This window comes from Gymnogyps californianus, chromosome 2 (assembly GCF_018139145.2).
Source record: "Gymnogyps californianus isolate 813 chromosome 2, ASM1813914v2, whole genome shotgun sequence".
Classification (NCBI taxonomy): Eukaryota; Metazoa; Chordata; class Aves; order Accipitriformes; family Cathartidae; genus Gymnogyps; species Gymnogyps californianus.
The window spans coordinates 92,833,171-92,849,687 of record NC_059472.1 but is presented as its reverse complement, the minus strand read 5'-3'; the positions used below and the strand labels follow the sequence as shown (position 1 = coordinate 92,849,687).

The 16,517-nt window shown below is 41.1% G+C and overlaps 1 protein-coding gene across 1 annotated transcript in view; it reads left to right on the top strand.

Annotated features, from left to right (window-relative positions):
• Nucleotides 1–16,517, top strand: part of DUSP22 (dual specificity phosphatase 22) — a 45,574-nt gene that overhangs the window by 9,113 nt on the left and 19,944 nt on the right. The window contains exon 3 of the mRNA XM_050892628.1: nucleotides 5,567–5,649. Within this exon, the coding sequence (XP_050748585.1) occupies nucleotides 5,567–5,649 (83 nt within the window). The remainder of the gene's footprint in view (nucleotides 1–5,566; nucleotides 5,650–16,517) is intronic.

Sequence of the window (16,517 nt, the reverse complement as noted above, 5' to 3'; positions counted from 1 at the left end):
TCCCCTCCTTTCTCCAGTGACTCTTCAGGGAGCCTGGGCAGGCAGGGTTTCCATAGCTAGGTCGAAATACCGTTCTATGCATACTCCTGTCTCCCTGGTGCTTGGGAGACCTCTGGGGACACTGACGGATTAGGAAGAGGCACAGTTGTTCCAGATGGGTGCCTTCCTGATGAGTGAAAGTAGGATGTTAAAGATGTTAAACACTGTAATCCTGGAGGGCCGTTGTCTGGAGAAGGCATTCCGCAATTGTTCCAATTGGGGAATTATTATTCAATATTCAGCAATATTTCTACTTTATGTATAGGGTTTCTCACTGTCTTTTTAGGCCTAATCAACTTAAAAACAATCCATGACAGAGGAAGTGCAAACTCCTCCGCATTTGGGAGATAAACTGAGGTGCAAGAAAAGCTTGTGAAATAAATCCGTGGCAGAAATGGGAGTTGAGCTTGCTGCTTCTGGTTTGTCTGCTGCTGCTGCGCAAACCTTTAGGCACATAGAATGAGAGGGGCTTTTGTAACCACCTTAGGGTCTTTAGGGTAGAAAGTTATGTGTAGTCCTGATCATGGAAAGCACTGAAGTACATGCTGAAATCCCCCTAAAGCCACAGGACTTGACTATGTATCTGGAAAACTTTCCTGAAAAAGCATTGATCTCGGCATGTGCTTAGGTGCTTGTTATCTTATAAGATCTATAAGCATGATTCTGCTCATCAATAGCACATTAAAATTGTGGTATGTTCCTGAGAGAGTGTATTTGAGATTGTACAGCTAGAGGGCAGAAAAATTCAAGAAGAACCACAGATGTCCATACAAAATGCCAAGACTGAGTTTGGTCTGAAAGCCCAGAAGGAGACAGAGCTCTCAGGCTTCTTTAGTGAAAGTTAAGGAGGAGTTATTTCTTTGCAAATGGGAGGGTGGGGGGCTAATAGAGAAAAATGAGGGAAGAGAAAGAGGAAGTTAACTCTTCTTCCCGCCTCTAGTTTGGGGGAAATTTTGGTTTGTTCCAGTTGTACCTTACAGATGAAATTCAATCCTCTCAAAAGAAAAAGAATTTATTGTGGGATTGCATGCCCACATGTCTTCTGCACTGGAAACCTGATGTCCCTTGAAAGGCAGCTGTGCTCACAACGAAAATAGGTGCTTTGTTCCTTAAGAGGCTGATACGACAGGGCTTTTTAGCTTGTTTCTCTGCACAAATGGAAAAAATACTATTTCTTCTGATAGGATGTGCTTGTTTGGTTCCAATCCGAAAGGTGTAGCAGTAGCGAGCACCAGAGGCTCAACAGTGTTTCTACCTTGAATATTAAAAGAGCTTGTGTCCTTCCTTGCTTGTAATCATATTTGGAAGATTCAAGTTTTTCCAATGGAATATTTGGGGGCTTTTTGATTTGAAGGGGAAAGCCACAATATGAGGTTTAATTCCCCCCAAAGAGTCCAATGTTGCTGTGGATGAGCTGGAGAGTCTTGGGAAAGTTTCTGCCCTTCCCGTTACTAAGTGTATAAAAAGGCAGTGCCCGCCAAGTTGTTCTGTTGTGTTTCTAGATCCAGTTAATTCCTGTTATCAGCTGCTTAATTTTTTTTTGGAAAAGTTCCCTTTTCTAAGGCTTCATTTCAGGTACTGAAAACAGGAGAGGGTGAAGACACCATTCCCTTTTTCAGGTTCATCTTTTGAAGGAAGGCATTTTATAGGTACTCTCATTAAACAGAGTACTGGACCCTTTTCCCCACCTTTCTCACTCCTCAAAAAGGTCCTTCTGAGAGGCTGGGACAAAATATGTATTAGAACATAGTGTGAAGTGGGGACAGGAGATGTGGAGTTTTTGTTCATTTGCTTAGTTTCTGTGTGTGTGCGGATCTCTGTATCTGTAAGTGCAGATCACTGGACTCTGGAACAAAGCTCTCCTGATGGGAAACCATTCTCAGTAATAGCTCTTAGTGCTCTGAACCACTGGAGAGGAGGTTCTCCTTTAGGTGTCTATCTCTAGTCCTCTCCAAAGCAGAAAATAAAGTGTAGACAAAAAGTTGCTTTATTTAAAAGAAAAAAAAAAAATCTGGTGATGATGAAACTGTAGTCTCTCTATATCTGCAGATTGAGACTTAATACTGTTGTATGTACTGGGCTGACTTGCCTTCTCTAAGCACTTACCTTGTTTTTGTATACATAACTGAAAATTTTATACTGAAAACTTAATACTTATTAGCTTACTGTGTTATAGGAGCATGTCTGTCTTTTGAGACTAACAACAAAGTCAGAAATGTGGGCTTTGGAGGAGGAAGAAGGGAGGATGCCTTTAGTTTGGGATGGCTGGCTAATGGGAGGAAAGGTGACAAAATGAAAATAAACTAATCTCACTTACTTTGTGGAGACATTTAGTCTTCTAAATTCACAAGTGAGTTGTAGTTAAATGTTGCAGATCAGGCCCCTATCACTGTAATGCTTTTTTTTCCCTGTTCCTGGCAGGATGCTTTTGTATTTTGTTGTTAGCAGTAGAGGTGGAAAAGACTGTTCAGCTGCTTCTTCCCGTCTAACTCTACAAAGGGAGAAATCTTTATTCCTCACCTTGCATCTCTATGGAGGTACTAAAATACTAAAGTAAGAGAGAATGGTTGTATGTACATTTGAGACTTCATCACCCTAGTACTGGAGTCCTTCAGTCATTGATGTGTCTTAATTGGAGTGGTTGGAGCAGTATTGTTTTCCTTTTGCATATGGGGGATGGAAGCACAAGATGCTAAGTGATTTGCTCCCCAGCCACACAGTAAGGCTTCCCAGAGCTGCAGGGAAACAAATTCTGACACCCTCCCCGCCACCCCCCCCCCCCCATTTTGATGACTTTGCCATTGCTTTTGCAATTAAGTGTTTGCAGCTCTCTGCATATGAGTAGAGGTTAAGCTAGGAGTCATAGAATGAAATTGAGGGAAAAGAAGCTAAATATGGGTGTGGGAGGGAGAGAGGAAGACTTCCCCAGTGTGAATTGTGTCCTTTTGTGTGAGGAGAGAGTTTCCTGAAGGCTTTACTCAAAAGTCCACATCAGCTGAGAAGCATTTTGCTGTATGAAACAGAATATTAGGTAACCTACTATGGAGAATAATACCACATTTGAGGGACCCCTTAGGGATGCACAAGATGGACTCTGATAGGTTTCTTTCATCTTTAAGTTTGGAAATGGGGTGTTTCATGCTGTGATTTCAAAATGTGAGCCTGCATGTGGTTGTACAGCACTGTGCTACAGTAAAAAAGTTAGAATTGCTGTGGTAATGGTGATTCTTCTGGCTTTTGGTGGTCCTTTATGTAACCCCTTAATTTTTTTTGTAATTTATGGTATGAGACCTTGAGTGACAGGATATCTCATTTGTACTGCTGTTTAAATAACTTTGTCTGTTGTATCTGTAGAGACTTACAGCAGGTGCCAGGGGCACCAGGGGAATTTCCCCTTTGTAAACTGTTTAAAGTTTAGATCCAGATAATACAGTCATTGGCTGGGAAGCTTTTTCTCCTCTACATTTGTGATTTGAATGGTTGTTTCCTAAATATATTGAGGACCTGCTGGTTACCCTGGGATGTAGGTCTGGGATAGCCATTTCCAGCTTGTTTCTAGGAATATCTGAAATCTCACTGTCTTACTGTGTAGTTTTGATTTGTTGAAATTCCTTTAGCCTAAGTCTTTGGTTAACTGAAGAACTAAAATCTTTCAGTCCTTTTGAGTTGTACTGTGTCCATTAGGCCTTTCAGACTGGTTCAAAGCAGTCAACATTTAATTTGGATCGTATCTCTTTTTAAAGCTGTTTGCCTTGTGTGGCAATCCATTTCTTACCACGTGGGTCATACTAATAATTAGAGATTGAGGTCTCATTGTGCTAGGTATGCATTAACACCATGAGTTCTGGCCAGCAGGCTCTGAAATCTGCCCTTAGACTTTGGAGAACAGAAAGCAGTGATTTTTAGGGACACTTGGGCTGGCTTCTGGGCTTCCAAACCCTTGCCTGCTTAGGTGTTCTCTGAGGAATCAAGGCTGTCCTATAAACTGTTAAAAAAATCAGGAGGTTAGGTGAATTAGAAGACCTCTCCTGGCAAACATTAGCGTTTCTTCTTTGAAATGCTCACTCTGAGGTTTTAAGGAAATTTTAACTGTTCTGTGAAGCTAGACCTTAATTCTGTTTCAGATGGAATTTGTGTTAATTCTCTCCTGAAGGATTACGCATCTGGGTTGATCATGCAGTCTTGACCAGTATCAAGTGAAATCAATGCAGTTTTGACTCTTCTCTCCATTTTATTAGCCTTAGAGAAGCTTTCATAATTGGATTAGGTTTAAATTTTATTGCCTGTTACTGTGCTCATGTGGCTCTTGTCTATGGGGTCATATAATTAAATGTCCAGTTCCTCTGTGATGTAGAAAAGGCATTGAAACTTTATAGTAGAGTGGAATAAGATGAAGCAAGAGATGCTAATTGAACTCTTGCACGTACATAAAGAATGTACAGGTGATGCTATTGTTATTTTTGTACCTAGAGAGAGCCGGTTTGAAACCTTTGTGGTCAGTGCTCTTTTTTTGTGTGCAACCAGGCTAATGTGAACAGATTGTATGGGCAGATTTGGAAGGCAGGTGTTCGCATCACAAAACCACTGCTGTAATTGCCATGGTGTGCTGTGCCGTTCTCAAGCGAAAAGGTCAAAAGTAAATGGACACAAACTAACTTTTACCTGTATTAGTAGTTCTTTGAGGTCATTTTCTGGCATGCTAATAGTTTAGTATGGGGAAAGTTGCTCAATGATGACAGATATCTATTTTACCTTTTTTCTCATAGAAACAAACCTATGCTTTCACAATATCTAGTATCAAATTTTCAGTCGCCCCAGTTTGCTTTCCAGTTTTGAATGTTTGAAACCCCTTGGTTACAGGTCTAGGAACGACCTTTTCACAACTGCACTTCCTTGCTGTAGCATTTTTCTTTTTCGTATGTTCAATATCTGTAACATCTTGATCTCTCGTCAGACTTAAAATTATGGTATGTATTGGCTAAATGCACATTTTTCCCTACTAGTCCACAGGAAGTAAGAATCTAGTTATCGTTTTGGCTTGCCCGTTAATACCTCAATTCAAGTGATACAGTTGGCTTCTCTTCTCAGGCCTGGATATCACAAGGTCTATCTCCCAAGTGAAAATACATCTCCTGAAGGGGGATTTGTGGGTAGAGAGGAGGTAAGCTATTTCTTGTACAGCTCTGACTGCTTGTTCAGATGGCCATCACCTGCACACAGGCATACACAGATTTATATTTCAGATGCAAAATACATGAAACTTCTGACTTAAGAACACATTCCTGAGTCACTTAAGCTTGTTCTTTTTATAGTATATAATTTGTTTTGGAGTTAGAAGTGTGTCTTCCCGTTACCCACTCTGATGATGGTGTTCTAGAACAGCTGCGTTTGGGGTTTTGCTTTACTTTATGAAGCTTCAAAAAGAAATGTACCAATGATAAGTGATTTTCAACTTGCACAATGGAAAGGGGAGTGGGCTATTTCAAGAGATTAAAGAAATTCTCTTCCTTTTTTCCCTTTATCACAGATGCCCGAGATGTAGAGCAATTGAGTAAGAATAACATTACGCACATTCTTTCAATCCATGACAGTGCCCGCCCTATGCTCGAGGTAAGAGGTGTGGGGGACTCCATGGTAAATCCTTACTTTGCAGTTGACTGTTGCAGTCATCTTGGGGTTAATTTCTTGCTCTGTACCGTTGGCGTTTTGAGACTGATTTTCTTGTGGAAATGTTTGACAGCTATAGTTTTTGGGATCCAGTCACAGATTTTGTTGTTGCTGCTGTTATAACAACAAGAAATCTAACTGACAAAGGAAGAGACAATTACAGTGTCAATCAATATAACACAATAATGGGATTGTGTTATTAATTTAGTAGTAAAGGTAAGTTTCCTTCTGTGTGGAGTTCAAGCATCACATAAACAACAACATTCCTTCTCCTCCTTCCCCACTACCAACCCTCTTTTGTACTTGGGCCCCTTTCTTGAATCTTTATAGCAGATGGTTGTGTAAGAGGTTTGCAGTCCTTTTTCGTGTAAAATAGCCTTATTTAGGCTTGGGGTGTGGGAAGAACCAGTGCTCCCTCATATAATACATCTAATATAACAGAGCATCTGTAGGTCTCCACAACTTTAACAGGAAGTATTATTCCCCATTTACTGAAGGGAAGGTGATCTGAAGAGCTGAAATATCTTGACTTGCTGTGTCATCTTGAGCAGTGAAAGAGCTGGGACCAGGCTGCAGGTCTCCTGTGTTGGACTGTTGTGCTTTCTTCTTTACGCCAGCTTACCTTGGAAGGAGAGGAATTTGGCTGGGCTTTGCTACACCTTAAAATCCTGCTATTTGATTTATGTTGGGAACCATTGTCCCGTTAAATTTGTTTGTTCCTTCCCTGCATTCCACTTTTCATGAAATACAGCAAAATAGTGGGTAAGGCAGTTGGTGGTGTTATCCCTCAGATGCTGCTGGGAATCTCTGCTTTTCATTCTTTTCATGTAAAAAGTCTCTAGTGAATTCAGTCCTTAAACAACAGAATTTCCACCTCTCCCAGGCAAGTCAATAGGTAAGCTGAATAAAAGGTGTCCCTAGTATGTCATGATTAAAACCAGAATCGAGTTAATGGTGAATCCAGCATTGACCTTGACCTTAGAGGTGTGCTGAAGCAGAGCTTTAGCTGTTGACTTTATTATACTGTCCATTTGACTTCTGTTGTGCCTGATGCTTGTTAAGTCTCAAACATACTGAATTTCAAGAGTGCTCTTAGTTGAAAAGAGAAACAGTTGTACTCAGTAAGGGAGATGTAATGTTTCCTCTAGGGTGTTGTTCTCTAAAATGAATAGAAGCTTGCTTTGTTTTATTATTGTGATTAGAAAAGTAGGAAGACTAATTATGGCACAGATCAGCTGCAGCCTCAGGCCAGTGTTTCTTGTGGTGGTAGTTTTGGCAGCCCACATGCCACCTCCTCGCTTCTGGTGGTTCATGTGTTTGTGAGGCTGCATGGTAAATAGATCTGGGAGCTTTTGGGTTAAATATAACCAAGTCACCATTTCTTCCTCCAGCTACCCCCACAAAAGACATGAAGGATTATGTTTACCAAGATCTGTTACAGTGGCATGGGAACAACTGGTTGTTCCATGCTGGTTGAGGATGGACTTGCTTTATTCACCCCTGCTTTTAAAAGAAATGTTTCTCCAATTGTGCCTTCTATTTTCTCAGCATGTGATATACTCCTCTACGTGCCAGTGGTCTGGAAAACAACTGTTAAAACTTCTCCCCAGTTCTTAAAGTAGTGGAAGGATTGCAAGTTCCATTTGTATGGGAGCTGAGCTGATTATTAATTACTTTATCATTCATGGTCTTACTGTGGTTCTTGTTTGCAGCTAAATGCTTCTGTTTAGGAACAAGGACCTAGAAAACATCTCTTAGGTTGTGTTACTTCCTTTGTTATTTACATCTTTGCCAGGTTTGTTTACAGCTTGTGTATCCACATTGTGCTTTGGGGCTTGTTCTCAAGTTCACTGAAGTCAAATGGGAACACTTTCCCTGTGTGTCTCCCTCTCCCCTTTTCCCCCTAGATTTCGCTTGTGGAAAGTGAGGGCTTACATTTGTGTTCAGAAATTCATCTGATGTTATTCAGACCTTTAAACATGGAATTGCAGTGATATGAGAATCTTTTTTTTTCCTGAGATTCCCTGTTTTTTGTGTGTGTATGTGAATGCTGATCATCTGTGAAAAGCTGCCTTTTCTTGGACTGCAGTAGTTCCATTTGTCTTTTGCTAACAATATTTTATCTCAAGTATTTCGTAGTCAACCTATAGGAAATGTTACAAATACTTCATTAAACAAAGCTTTCTGTACAAGCTATGGAAGGTAAGTGGTTTTAGACATCAAAAACTCAACAGTGTTGTAGTAACATGTTATCAAAGAGAACTTGGCCTTTTTGGCCGTCTGTGGAACAAACAGATATGGATGCATGCCTTGGCTCTCAGAGGTCACAAATTACCCACATCTTGCTTGTCAGATTTTGAAGTTTCAGTAATGACTGTTTTGATGCAATAATACTTATGATACAGCACTTAAAGCTGATAATGGTGGGTAGAGAATGAAAATGACCGATCTGGCTTCGTTGTCCATACTCAAGAATGCAATACTCAAGAAATAAAAGCAAACATTAGTGTATGTGGTGAACACCAACTTGCTACAGATTGTAAAATTATTCTCCACTGTAGTAATTTATGGCATTGCCCCTCTTTGTGATGTTACAGATTGTTTTTACTTGATTGTTTAAAATACTCACAGTGCTATTTAAAAAGTGTGCTTTCCTCTGTGCTTTATATGCTGCTGTATTTGGATATATGTTGCTTTAGTTCCTCATAAGTTGGTGAGCTATTAGAAAATGATTGAAGAGTTTCACAAGAAAGTATTATATTGGTTTAGGTTACATAGTGTGTGCCTGTTGAGACATAACTTAAAAAAAAAAATGTTTTCTTACTGGAATTTGGTTTCAGACATTATCTCAATGATCATTTACAAACTCTCATGGATGTCTGATTTATGGGTGGCTCATAATCAAAGTTTGGCCTTAGGAAGTTATTGCATACTTTCAAGCTGGAATAATGGGAAAAAGTATGTTTAAAAATCAATTGGATTCGAAGACTTTTTATACCTTTAGACATTGGCAGCCTGCATTAAGTACAAGACATAGAATTGTTTTGTAAGGCTTCGAGTGATTTAGACTGGAAAGAGTTTGCCAAAATCTGGCCTGAACCATCTTGCAGTGTTGCCCCTTAGTTCTTTTTGTATAAACTATTTCAGGGAAATTTGTCCTGTAATAAAACCAATCCTGAAATTAATTTATATTTAGAGAGCATCCTAAGGCTATTGTTCCAATAAAGTACACCATTGTTATACAGGATCTTAACCACTTAGGTAAGCATTTTATAATTTAAAGATGCAGGTTTATAACTCCATTACAAAAAACTATGGGTAACTGGCGGCGTGTCCAAGAGAGAGGACTGCATGCTGTATGGAACAAGGTTTGTTATTTCAGACGCACAGAAGTCACCCCCTGAGGAAGAGCGGTGTCCAACAGCATCATGTGTGTTCCCACAGAGGCAATAGCCTTGGTGAATCAAGTTGGCTCCTTGAGAGCACTTTGGACGGCTGCCCATGGAACACTCACAGATGTTTTATAAATCCACACAAAAGCCATATACAGAGGAGAATAATTAGGTTTCTTGCCACCTGCTTTCTAATCTATTTCTCAGCTAGTTCAGGTTATAAAAGTTCTGTTGAGAGTGTGAGAGATGCTGAAAGGAGGACGGGGAAACATATCTCGGAGTGTGCTTTAAATAGCGTATCTGGCAGTGACCTGTTGGATCTATCCAACAGGTTGTCATCTGTCTGTACTTCTGTAAGGTGTTTGACACGGTCCCCCACAACATCCTTCTCTCTAAATTGGAGAGGTATGGATTTGATTGATGGACTATTTGGTGGATGAGGAATTGGTTGGATGGTCACGTCCAGAGGGTAGTGGTCAACGGCTCAATGTCCAGATGGAGATCAGTGACGAGTGGTGTCCCTCAGGGGTCCGTATTGGGACTAGTACTGTTTAATACCTTCATCAGTGACATAGACAGTGGGATTGAGTGCACCCTCAGCAAGTTTACAGATGACACCAAGCTGAGTGGTGCAGTTGACACACCTGAGGGATTGGATGCCATCCAGAGGGACCTGGACAAGCTTGAGAAGTGGGCCTGTGTGAACCCCATGAGGTTCAACAAGGCCAAGTGCAAGGTCCTACACCTGGGTCAGGGCAACCCCCAGTGTCAATACAGGCGGGGGGATGAAAGGATTCAGAGCAGCCCTGCGGAGAAGGACTTGGGGGTACTGGAGGATGAAAAGCTGGACATGAGCTGGCAATGTGTGCTCGCAGCCCAGAAAGCCAACCGTATCCTGGGCCGCATCAAAAGAAGCGTGGCCAGCAGGTCGAGAGAGGTGATTCTGCCCCTCTACTCCACTCTGGTGAGACCCCACCTGGAGTACTGCGTTCAGCTCTGGAGTCCTCAGCACAGGAAAGACATGGACCTGTTGGTGCAAGTCCAGAGGAGGGCTGCAAAAATGATCAGAGGGATGGAGCACCTCTCCTATGAGGAAGGGCTGAGAGAGTTAGGGTTGTTCAGCCTGGAGAAGAGAGGGCTCCAGGGAGACCTTATTGCAGCCTTTCAATACTTAAAGGGGGCTTATAAGAAAGATGGGGACAAACTTTTTAGCAGAGCCTGTTGCAATAGGACAAGGGGTAATGGTTTTAAACTAAAAGATTGTAGATTTAGACTAGATATAAGGAAGAAATTTTTTACAATGAGGGTGGTGAAACACTGGAACAGGTTGCCCAGAGAGGTGGTAGGTGCCCCATCCCTGGAAGCATTCAAGGTCAGGCTGGACAGGGCTCTGAGCAGCCTGGTCTAGTTGAAGATGGCCCTGCTCATTGCAGGGGGGTTGGACTAGATGACCTTTAAAGGTCCCTTCCAACCCAGACTATTCTATGATTTTATGATCTCTTGGTAGAACTCTCTTTTTAAAGCTAGGACAAATAGCTCTTGGGGTTGGAGTCCAAAAGGCAAAGGTCTGACTGTTGTGATATCCGTATATCCTAACCAAGCTGGTGTGGTCAGTCAGAACCCACAGAGAATGTGGAAGCACTCTTAATGAATCCTGAGCAATTCTTCCCCCTGTTGCTTCAAAGGATGCCAGCTAGGTGTTATGCTACTGCATTAGACCTGGAATCTAACAAATTTTGTGCCAGTTGATCTAAGTGAAGTAAGTAAAGGCAAATCTTGTTAATCTTGCCAGAAGAATCTGGTTGCAGGTCCATTGAAGCTAAGAGTGTTTCTCTGTGGATTTTCCAGGTGTTTGACCCTGTTCTGGGGGATGTTGCATGGAGATGAATGTGGGCCCAAACCAAGTAGGATGTTGATGTGGATTGTGCAGCTGCTTGAAAACAGCTGCATCCCGTTCTGGAAAGTGCGTGCTGTGGTGGACAGTCGCGTCCAAGCAGCTGAACTTGCAGCATCCTTAATCCTCTTACCATTCTTCCTGCTGTCCCCCCAACCACACACACTTAAATAATGGCAAAAACAAGAATGCTTCCTCTGCTGCGTTGGGCAGCAATCTTTGTGTGTAATGCAGGAAGGAGTACAGCATGAGTCCTGGGGGAGGAAGGGGTGCTAGAAGTTCTTCTGGTCAGGCCCTGTCCCAGAGAGGTATTATCCACAAAGAGAGGCAGGGATGAATAGACATTCCGTGGGTCCCCATGCAGAGAACCCACCTCAGAGAACAGCATGATATGCGTGGCTGGCAAATGATGTCACACAGATTCAGACTGGAAGTAAGCAAGACTGTAACCATGAGGGTAAGTAATTGCTGAAATATACTGCCAGAGGCAACAGTGGATTTTCTTGCATGCTCCATTTTTGTGTGGAAGTTGATTCAGGTGAGGCTGGGTTACAGAGGTCTTTGAGCTTTGCGCTTTACAGCCAGAGCATTTCACAGTCCTTGGTCCGCCTGAGATGCTTTGAGGTCCCAGTTGTGGTGACTGTTGTGTGCATTGTAGACACCTGTCCATCAATTGGGAAATGGACTGAAACTACCAGCGTCTTTCACACGGTCCACCACACATTTGTCAGTTACTAGTAATTTTACTGTTGCTCTTGACCTGCACTGGAGGTTTGATCTAGTAAATGTATGAATCCTGTTACCAGTCACATGTGATTGTGGAGTCCTTTGGCATTAATTTATTTATAGCATTATCATTGTCAGACTGACCACTGCTGCATCGCAGGAAGCTCTGTATGCTGCACTCATCTTGGAGACATCATAACGATCACAGTAATGTAGATCTTAAATCAACAAGAGTTTACCTGGGCATTCCTGTACTGTCCTCTGCCACATAAGCTTTCTGTTGTTCACTCTGTTTACAACAAATTGCATTAAGAGTAGGCTTTTGCACGTGTGCTGCTTCTGTATGCATGTCAGTTTTCTTTCTTTGTTTTCTGTTGCTACAGAACATTTGTTTTGTTTTTACTTTGTGTGGTAGTTTTTTCAGATGAGGAAAGAGTATATCAGTATATGTGATAGTTTCAATTAGTCATTTGGATGAAGCATAAGTAAATGAAATCCCGACAAAACATGCACAATTTTTTGGGTTGGGGGGTGTTGTCATCTCTCTCTGCTCAGTACCAAAGCTGTTTGGCAAAGTTTTAGGCATCTTCATTTCACGTGAATAGCCAATCTGTGTCCCTGTGATACTCGTGTACCAGGTGGTTCCGTTTCAAGTCTTACCATTTGTGGGATTTCTTCTCCAAACAAAAAGAGTGATCTTAAAGCACTGTATGGAATTTTTTGAATGTTGCAATAATGTCTTCTGGTTGCTGAGAAAATCCTCTGTGATGCCTACGAAACATTTGCTCTTCTTTTTCTCTAACTTTCTTAAAATACTAGCTTTATAGGTTATGGTTTTCCCCCTCATTCTGCATAGTTAACCAGAGCACCTGCAGTGGACAGTTATTTATTCTTTTTTTCTTTGTATTCTGACGCCATTAACAATGTCACCTTAATCTGGTACGTGCTATCAGTGGTTTTCCTCCCCTTTTTTCTGAATTTATGATTACCTAAGTAAGTGTTGATATGGTAGGTGGGTGGAGGGATGGAGGAGGTAGAGAAGAGCTAATTGCTGACTGAACTAAGCATCTTTCTTGTCCAGTCTGTTAGCTTGTGCAGCCAGCATAACTTAAATGAACTGTATCTTTGAAAATAAAAAACTTCACAGGCCAGGTCATCTTATAAAGAATTTTAGATTTTTTTTTTTTCCGTACAAATTTTAAAATTTTAATCAGAGTAGAAATAGGGTTTGAAATGCTCAGTATCTAAGAAGCTGAGCTGAAAGGGAAGAGCACAATTAAAAAAATCTGTGCTGATCTTTTAGAACAATCTTTTGTTCTGAAAAAGAGTATATGCTATTCCGTACCATATGACATCGTGCCCAGTATATAAACTGGGGGAGTTGGCTGGTAGGGGCGGATCGCGGCTCGGGAACTAACTGGGCATTGGTCGGCGAGTGGTGAGCAATTGCATTGTGCATCACTTGCTTTGTATAGTCTAATTCTTTTAGTATTACTATTGTCATTATTATCATTATTTTCCATTCCTTTCTGTCCTATTAAACTGTCTTTATCTCAACCCATGAGGCTTTTTTTTCCGATTCTCTCCCCCATCCCACTGGGACTGCGTGGTGCTTAGTTGCCGGCTGGGGTTAAACCACACCAATACTCACTGAGTAAACAGTCAAATGCATTAATAGAAAACAGGCAACAAAAAGATGCCTTAACTGGAACAGAACCAGTAAGTGTGAGGAATAGAAGTTGTAGAAAAATAAGGATGCTATGGAGAAGCTGTATAACTTCTCTGCACTGGTTTTATCTCTGCTGAATGCTGATATACCTGTTTTATAAGGTGTTAACGATGAGAAAGTTGCAGCTGGGGAAATCACAAGAGGAAGTGCTGGATCAAGTTTATGAATTAAAAAAAAAAAAAAAAAAAGTGTGTGGCTGGTAAATCCAGACGTTTGGAGGAGAGCGAAGAGCTAAATGACTGAATACCTATCAAAAAAAAAGCAACGTTTCTAAGATCAAATGGTCATAGCCTGCAGACCTAGTATAGATAATGCATTCATATCAGCTTGCATTAAGATCTAGAATCTTGTTTCATATTTTTTAAGCCTGGCTGGATGTTGTAAATCTGAATGCAGTTTTTGCTGGGCATGATAGTCTTGCATGTTTACAGATGATCTTTAGACTATGCACGTGCAGTTTTTTAGAAAAGGAAAGCAAACTAAGCTATAGAGGAACTGAACTGGCAGCTCTGGCACGATGCAAGTAATCTGCTTAGCATAGTTTGTGGATAGTATTTTTGCAGCTATTTTGGCTTTTGCTATAGAAACCTATCATATCTGCTGTTAGCATTTAATGTGATGAGGTTTACTATGGGGGTGCTTTTACTGAAGCTTTGAAGGGGAATAGCCTCATCCTCTTAATTTTCTAATTCTTTCTTTCCATCACCAATTTGTGGAAACTTCTTTCTTTCTCTCATGGTTGCACATTCTGAACTGACTTCATTTTTTGTGTGTGTGTATAACAGGGATTACCCTGTGCTAAAACAAAAGAAAAAATTCCTGTGTTGTGCCCCCAGCTCCCCCAGCTGATAACTCTGGAAGTGCTGAAAGCTGCCTTAGTGCTTTCTTCTTCGGTTCTGTAATCCGAAGGAATATCCTCACACAGACACCAGTCCAGAAAGCATTTGTCTGGACTCAAAAGCAATCACTGCTCAACACGAAATGACTAAATAGGGAAATATTGGCAAACCAATTAGCCCTACTTTTTTTTTTTTTAAAAAAAAGCATATGGTAATTCTGGACAGATGCTGCTCAGCAAGTGAGAACCACCAGTCTATTAAAACCGTGTTACGATGTTGGATAGCATACAGAAGTCTTGAGCTGTAGGAGGCCATTCATATATGAAAATTGCATCTTGATGATGTGATGAGAGAAGTCCCTGCTGGGTATGGCTGAGCAACGTGTTCTCTGCACAGGCTCTGCTGTCTTTGGTATCCAGCCCAAAGACTTCTGGGAACTGTTAAAGAGGGAGATGGCAAGACAGCCTTCAAAATCAGAGTTGCTAGTATCATATTGCAAGGTCATTGCTCTTGTATAAAGATCAGCTCTGCAAATTAATAATTTAGTCAAGTCAGACTGTTGCATTTCCATCTATAGCACTAAGCTGTTATATCACCAGTGTTGGAAGCTGTCAGTTTTCAGCCTTTGTGCTACCATCAAGAGGAAGTGTACAAGTTCTTCTTCTAATAAAAAACTTAACTTTCTTCTATGATGTTTCACTGCCTTTTCATGGTAAGGGTTTCCCCTCATGAGATGTTTCAGAAGACCATGCTGAGCAAAATAGCTACCATTTTTCTTTCAGGTGTAGCGGCACCAGACAATTCTCTCTAGTTTGAAGTAATGCCCTGTCTGGCATTGGCTCTGCTTGTGAAGTTAGGAGCTCTGACTAGTTTTTCAAAAATGACATCGGTAGCCCACTAAGAAGCCTCCAACAGACTTCCCCAAAGCAGCTTTTAAAGTGTGTCAGGCCGGGCCTTCATCATGAGGTACCCTTGGCAGAGGCTGCTGTGGTGATGCACTAAATGAGTTCACTGTTTGAATTGCTCAGCATGCAGTAGCTGTGTCAGGGGAAGCACGTTCCTGTAGTAGCATATGGCAGGGAGGAGAGGATGAGGACTGTTTGAAGCTTTCAATGGTGAGCTGTTTGCATGAGAGATGTTTAGACCAGTAAACGCCTGGTGTTTCTCATTGCTTGGATACAGTGTTGACCAGAACAGAGCAAATGCTCTGACCTGCTCTGTGCAGAGGAGATGATGTGGAGAGTGTGTTAATCCATGCTTGTAATGTGAGTGTATTCCAGAGGTGTAGCAATCGTGTTCCAGCATTCCCTGAAAGAAAGAGGCAGGTGGGATATATTGTTTTATTGTATTACTCAGAGATCCCCTTGAGGGTTGAGGGACCAAGTGTGATAGGTAGTGCTTAGATGTTAGATATGCCCTGACGTGGCTGGGGGCTTGAATACATCATCTAGTCAAGGCAAACTAACAAGGTGCTTCCTCTCAGCTGAAGTATGTAGTCCTGTAAATATTCTTGGTGTGTCCTAAAGGAGATAAACCACAATTTAGTACGAACTCATTAGTGTTTTCTCCCACTCTACATTCCTTCAGATGAGCCAGGTTAGAATTGGAATTCAGAGTTAGAAATAATATGTGCAGCTCTTTGTGCAAGTAAAGTAAAATCCTTAACTCTTCAACATTTCCCTCTTATAATTTTAGAAAGGATGATAGAGAGGAGAGATGGGGAAGGAGGGCTTTAACAGGACACTTTATATTTGTGATTGGCACATTCCAGCCTTAATGATGCGGACTTTTCAAAAGTGTCACTGAGACTACTTCTTAAGAAAACCATGAATAAACATTGCAAAAAAACCCCATGACTTGTAAAAACTATTGTATTATTCAAGACAACACAAATTAAATGTATAAATTCTATGCAGGAGCATCCCGCTTTGTTGTTCATATTCTTCATGTAATTTCAATTTCATTTATAATATTTTTCAAAACCAAACCTGAGTTTGTTGTTCACTAAAGTCAATTAGTAGTTGTTTTTTTGCTGAAACACAAATGTATTTTCTATGAGTCATTAATAAAATCAGCACCAATGGTGATTGCTACAGAAAGTAACTGAAAGGACAAACAAACGGTTGAACGGTTTTCAGTTTAGCAGGTTCAGTTTGGTGCATTACTGGACAAAACCCTTGATAACCTCTTGTTGGTTTGGCTTGAGGAAGCTTTGTGCTGGCTGTTTCCCA